The 7,187-nt window shown below is 41.3% G+C and overlaps 1 protein-coding gene across 1 annotated transcript in view; it reads right to left on the reverse strand.

The window, feature by feature from the left end:
• Positions 1–6,943, reverse strand: part of MORC2 (MORC family CW-type zinc finger 2) — a 100,524-nt gene extending 93,581 nt beyond the window's left edge. Inside the window, exon 1 of the mRNA XM_026661180.2 lies at positions 6,517–6,943. Coding sequence (XP_026516965.1) covers positions 6,517–6,584 — 68 coding nt within the window. The 5' untranslated portion in view covers positions 6,585–6,943. The remainder of the gene's footprint in view (positions 1–6,516) is intronic.
• Between the last annotated feature and the right edge of the window lie 244 nt (positions 6,944–7,187).

The following is a 7,187-nucleotide window of genomic DNA, read 5'->3' on the forward strand; positions in this document are numbered from 1 at the left end:
TTTTTTTTTTTTTTTTAAATGAGTGTCATCAGCATGGAAGCATGTCCTCTGGAATGGTGGCCGAAGCATGAAGGGGCATATGAATGTTTAGCATATCTGGCATGTAGATACCTTGCAATGCCAGCTACAAAAGTCCGATGTGAATGCCTGTTCTCACTTTCTGGTGACATTGTAAATAAGAAGTGGGCAGCATTATCTCCCGTACATGTAAACAAACTTGTTTGTCTTAGCGATTGGCTGAAGGAGAAGTAGGACTGAGGGGATTTTTAGGTTTAAAATTTTTGAATTGTTTTGTTTTTGAGTGAAGATATAAAAAAAAAAAAAAAAAAATCTACCTGATAAAGATATTGCACTACAGTACTTGTATGAAGTGAATTAAAAAATACTATTTATTTTATCATTGCAACAGTGCAAATATGTGTAATAAAATATAATATAAAGTGAGCAGTGTACACTTTGTATTCTGTGTCGTAATTGAAATAAACATATCTGAAAATGTAGAAAAAATCCAAAAATATTTAATAAATTTCAATTGGTGGTCTATTGTTCAACAGTGCGATTAAAACTGCAATTAATCACAATTAATTTTTTTAATCGTGACTACTTTTTTTGTTGAGTTAATTGCATGAGTTAACTGCGATTAATCGACAGCCCTAACACTGAACACAATTATAAAGGTACTTTGTCCAAATGAGCCTCTCAGACATATAACTATGATTAAACTTTCATATCCACTACAAAAATCATTAGAACTAACCCATCAGCTGAACTCTGATTAGAATAAAAGTAGTAGTATTCCGGCTGTACCCATAGGTGCAGAAGGATGGGATGTTTCTGTTAAAGCGATCAGCAATGAAGAAGCTGATATTAGCTTTCAGGAATCACTACATTTATACGAATGGAGCCCTTCACATCTTTCAGACTGTTTCAGTTTGCCTGCAGGCTAAGGATGAGAGCTCTGTATCAGTTTACATTTGGAAGGTTCTCTTCATAACCAGAAGAGCTAGAAACTTTTTATTTTCTTTTAGAATGAAAGCTTAAAATTTGCACAGAACACAGGAATACCAGTAGCACTGAAAAGCTAAATCCACAGAAAGGGCGGAAATTCCCTCATGCACAGATTTCCAGTACTCCTATCAGTTTAAGGACAACTACAAAAACACACAAACATAGTCCACTGAAAATATATCTGGAGAATATTCCATACAGTGGATAGCCACAAGCAAATGCATGAGTCGGAATTAATATACACTATACTTCTGCACCTTTGACTCTACATCCCAAAACACTTCAAACTACAACTCTGTGAATCAAATATTTGAGAATATGCTTTGCTGTGTAATTAAAAAGATGTAAATATGGATTCAGAAACAAAAAGATCACAGGAAAGGGCTGAAAAAACAGATCACACCATAATCTACGGAGCGACAGAATGATTAATCTTTTTCTAAATAACTATGTTTTTCCTACTGCACTCATCACAGTGGTATCTGAATGCCTACCAACAGTGTAATCCGCTCATATCAACTGAGGCAAAGAGACGAAACCTTGCTAAATCTGAGTGAAATGAAATCCAAAAATATTTATCACTAGCTAGGGCATATAAACATGTAGGTTTCTTTGGAGTATGTATAAAAATATATATATACTATTACTCTCAGAACTGGCATCTTCTCAAAATGACCTTAAAGATCCCCAGAGTCTAACGTTAACTTTAAAACCAAGCCAAGAGGCTGATCTGCATTGTTATTAATGAATCTCTTCATTCATAGCAACAACATGCCTACTTCCTCCATGTCAAAACTACCCGACAAATAAGTACTTAACTTCCATCTATCCTTGCATGGAATGGCAGTGTAATGGTTCTCTCCCAAGATGCCCTCTTGTTGTACAGAAAAAAGCCCATGAGCTATTTCAGTTGCAAAGAACATGTCAAAAAACATGAATCAAACCTAACTGATGCAGTAATATCTGCCCAAGCTTGCAAAGAGTCTGAAACAATAGCTCTGAGAGGTGTGAACTATCCCTTTCACCTCAGTGTATATATTTACTCAGATGTCTCTACTTTAAGTGTCTTCATTGTTAAGCTATTTCACTGCTCAATCAAATCAAGTAAGAAGAGGAAATATATTGTGAAGATCTACAAAATCTACTCTGAGGGACAGTTCATTTTGAGAGCACGAAAGGGTGGGCTTGGGAAAGTACTATTACTACCACCTCCCACTCAAAAATGAGCACCACCAAGAGGGAGCCAAGCCCTAAGGAACCCAACAGTGCCATGGGTGTGATGTATTCAGACCATGCTGAAAGGAAGCCAAATTCAAGGAACCCGGAAAGCATGTGTGATCATATTCTGAACATCTGCACAGCCTATTGAAAGCAACATCTGAAGTGAACAGGACTTATTTTGTGAGTGGAGCTTGGAAGAGTACCCTATCCTACCTAACAACCAATCTGATTCCTGATCCTACAGGTACGCAGAAGCGATGGGCACCTAATTAATACCACAGACTGATAAGTCAACTTCTCTGTAGCAAAGGTGGTCCCAGCAATGCACCAAATTCTACTTTGGGAGTTCGGCATCCTGTTAGCAAACAGAGCTGTCTTCTCTTGTTATTACTGTAACAAAACCTTCATACATTGGCTTATTGTATCCTTCACTTGTAGGCAGAAAATATTTTTAATAGGTAAAGAATCTGCATTTTTTTTTAATTTCTCAAATCTAGTGAGCAGCTGCTGAAGAAAAAAATAAAACTTTGCTCCTCTTAAATATACGACTGCCATTCTAACTGTGTCTAACAGGTCAGTTCTAGTTAAAGGGCCAGCTTTCATTTTAACTTGGCCATAAATATTAACTCTTGACCGCGGGCTGTGATTAGAAGATTTATTTCCGAAGATAAATTTAGTGGTACAAATTTTAACAAATTGTTTCAACCAACTATGCATTACAAACACATTCAAGCATACAGAGACAAGTTAACCAGGTCCATGTGCACTTTCGTGTTCATCTCTTTTTAAAAGATTTCAAGCATTTTAAAATATAATTTTATACCAGGTTACTCAATAGCTTTTAATAGTTAATAGATTTTAACTTTTTTAAAAAAAGGAAAAAACACCATCTTATTAAAGTTTTAAAGCATCTGTTGTATTAGGGATCCGTAATTAAGTGTTAATTATAATAGCCATACTTCACCCTTACATTGAACTTTTCATGAAAGGATCGCAAAGGTCTTTTACAAGCCTTAATACAACTCTTAGGTTTTGTCTATACTGGAAAGATGAGTTATATTTAAAAACATATCAACTTAAATGCTTTAATTAGCAAGCTGTCAAACTCACCAGGAGATGTTTAAAAACATGTTAGTCCGTTAGCCATGACCCCTAAGGTTGACCTTTAGGTCATGGCTAATGGTGACCAGCTAACCCTTTTAAAAACATGAATCTACCTGAAATGGGAAGTAGTGTTTAGCAACGTGATAATTAAAACATACTAGTTCGTGCCGGGTTGAGGGTTTTTTTTAAAACCACGATTCATTTTCCCAGTAGACAAAACTTAAGAAGAAGTAAACAGCTATAATCAGGAACTATGTATTTTTCAGTTCTGCAGCCAGAGATTGTGCTTCAAAATCTAAGCTGTCATTTTAAAAGTTTCTAGCTCTCGTGACTGTGAAAACAACCATGAAAACATGACAGTGTCTTTCTCAGTCTGCAACTGCCTGAGACCATGGTTCTGAAAGATGAATGCTTCATTCATCTCAAAGAGTTAATTCTGAAACAGATTAAAATTTAAAATGTCACTATTTAAATGATTTTACTATTGATCATTTTAGGAGAAACATCCAACTAAGGTACCTATCCCACAATCTCAACATGTTTCTCATCCCTTGTTGGATGTCAAAAGCCCTAATTGTGCCTCACCTATTTTCCAAAACCTCCATCTTCCCTCCTAACAACTTCCATGATGCAATTATGCACTGCAAAATCCATGGTATGTTAAGAACTGAAACTGTGATGACAGCATAAAATTATTTTAATATAAAAATAAATATGCATCACTGTAATGACTGTACTAGTCAATCTCATCTTTATTAGAAGTCTCCATTTTGTAGCTGAAATGCAGATGCTGCAGACTTTCCAAGCTGCCATACTGGAGCACTGCAAAATCTTGGGGCCTCACAGCACAATTTAGATCCAGTTTGCCATGGACTTGGATATTTTAATCATTTCATGATTGGTAAGACTTGAGCCATAGAGGTGGAGCGACTTGACATCATGGTCACTTAGTCAGTCAATGACAGCACCAGGAACTGAACTCAGAAGTCTCAACTCCCAGTCCTCATACACGAACCAGAAGACCTAACACAACATTTAAAGTAACTAAACCAGTTATAGGGCAAAGCAATGAATGGAATCGCAGCACCATTGTCCCTCAGATGATATAGTGCCACTACTATCTTCTCCTGTGCCCAAGAGCTCTAACTGCTATTTTTTTTTTATCATCCATTGGTTGAAAATAATTCCCATTTGCCAAGAGCAAATCATTATAAATACTCAAAACTTTGCCAAGTAGTCCATCTCGCTTCCAGTACTATTAATAAAAAACTTCACAATTTAATTTAGAACTAAACAATGTAAAACTCAGTCAAGGTTCTCTGCTCTGGCTCTATCCGTAGAAGTCTAAAGGAGCCAGATGATGCCATAGCATACCATTGAGGCTCCCTCACTCCCATTTTGCCTCAGTATTTGAAAAAGGTGCCAGAGGAAACAAACCATCAAAACCATTGCACTGTATTTCTCCTAGTAACACAAGCAGACATAGCCAACTCTTCTACTATGACCCCTTTGTAGAAGGGGGAACAAAAGACAAAGAGGTATGGTTCCTCTAATGGCCAACTGACCAGAATGCAGAGAATCCATCACTAGTTTGCATTGTTATCCCCAAACATATTACTGTAACAACAACAAAATCTCATGCTTTATGATGGAATTCCCTCCCTCCTAGACAGCATTACATAGCTGATTACTTGCAATCTGCAGGTTTCCGACAGGTGTCAGTATACCAAATTTGATTTTTCTAAAATACCAATGTCACTTTGACTCCAGGAGCAACACCGGGTATGTTCTAGACCAGTGATTCTCAACTTGCGGACCAGTCAGCACAGAGCTGCAACCCATGTGACATCCTCAGGGCCATACAGGTAGTATTGGATGCAGCCCACAATGGTAAAGAGGTTTTGAACCACTGTTCTAGACACTTAGATGAAAATAGCCAAACTCAAAAACAGCTGAATCTCTTTGGCTCTATCAGAACATTTTCTTTTTCTGGACTTCCAATACACTGTACTAAAACACAACAATCCCTGATAGCCAATTGGGAGCAGAAAGGAAACTTATATTTAAAAATACAACTGAACAAAACATGCAAGTGTTAGCCAAACAAAACGTTATAAAGGAGAAACAGCCATTACCGAGAAAGAGGGAACAAGAGAATGATTTCTCATAGCAAATCACTCTACAGAAAAGCACATTCTATAAACCCTAGGAAGTCCACTTTTTTCCAATCTCTCTCCACGTACTGCACTTTCCAACAGCTATCCTACAATATCAGATATTTAGGTAAAGTACCTATATTTTTCTAAAACACTACACATATAAGCAGATACACAAAAAAAGTCCCTTTGTTAATAAATGCTCCAGTGAGAGAGCGCATATCGTATTTAAAGCAGGGGCCTAAGTGTTAAGACTCTTGGATTCTATTCCCAGTTTTGCTACTGACATATGATCTCATACATGTCATGTCATCTCTCTGTGCCTCTGTTTACCCATCTTTACAATGGGTAGAATACCTACCTACCTCTTAGAGGTGTTGTGATACTTAATATTTGTAAGTGCTTTGTGATCCTTGAGTGAAAGGCACAATGTATGTGCAAAAATTATTCCATGTCTTCCTTACCCTGAGATCTACAGAACCTTCAGGGGAAAGACTAATATCAGTTTCCTCAGCATACAAGTTATTTTTGGGAGAAAATCAAACACAATCAGACACAAAGAACATCCTTCTTGCAAATTGCTTTCAACTGTTTTGTTTTCTTTCTTGAAGACACCTCTAAAGGATAATGCCTTTCTGTTGCTGTTGGATTGTTTGATCAAGAAAAGTAGCTGGCAGCGGCATAAATATTTGATTCCTTAAGATCCACCGTTGAGTTTCATCTGGTTTTGATATAAATGGCTCCAGCTGACTTGAATTATACTGAAGATACAAACCATGCTCATGCAGCTGAAGCCGCTGTTCAACAAACACTGTAGAGTAGCCTGGAGACGGGAAGACTCTGGGGACCCTTTCTGGATTAGCAAGGCAACTTGGCGTCGGTTCTTTGTAAAATGAGCGTCCAAAGTTCAAGACTGGCCACGAGTGACTGTGGGTTGAGCGCCACCAGGCGACAGAGGCGAAAAGGAACCTCCAGGCCCAGGCTAGTGGATGGTAGGCAGGGCTCTGCAGCTCGGCAAGATACTCACGAGTTGGTATGCAGGTACTCGAAGGTCAGCTGGGCACGGTTCAGGCTGCTGTAATTGGTAAAAGCCATGGCTGGCCCAGGCTGCCTGGCAGCCCCAACACCCCACCTCAGGCGGGCACTGGGCAGTGCCAAGCGGGCTCTTCTGTGTCCCCGGCCCCGCTGTCACGGCGTCCCAGGCAGCGCCGATCTGCGGGGCTTCCCCGCGCCGGCCCCCGCGGCGCTAACCCGCCCCCCGCGCAGCGCGCCTCGGCGGGAACCTCGAGGTCTCCGCGGCCGCCTCTTCCCCGCCGCCCGTCACGGCCCGTCCCAGGAGGCGCCACCTGCCCCGGGCGGAGCCGCCATGCGGGAAGGAGCCGCTCACGCCAACGCCGCTGCGGGCCCCGAGGCCGCGCCTCGCCGCCGACTGGGGCCAACGCCCCGGCAGGCCCCACCCGCCTCTCGCCTCTCGCCTCCCGCCGCGCGTAGGAGCCCCGCTCCCGCTCGCCGCCCCGGCAGCGCGGGCCGGAGTCCCCTGTTGCCCCTCCCCCCACCCCGCGGCCTCCGCCTGCTCCTCGCCCAGCGGGCCAGGCCCCGCCGCCACCGCCGCCGGTCCCGCTTTGTCTGCTCCGAGCTCGCTCGCGCGCACCGCGCTCGCAGGCTGCACCCGCACCGGCCCCACCTCCCACTAGGGCG

This window comes from Terrapene carolina, unplaced genomic scaffold, assembly GCF_002925995.2.
Source record: "Terrapene carolina triunguis isolate 2854851 unplaced genomic scaffold, T_m_triunguis-2.0 Scaffold951, whole genome shotgun sequence".
Taxonomy (NCBI): domain Eukaryota; kingdom Metazoa; phylum Chordata; order Testudines; family Emydidae; genus Terrapene; species Terrapene triunguis.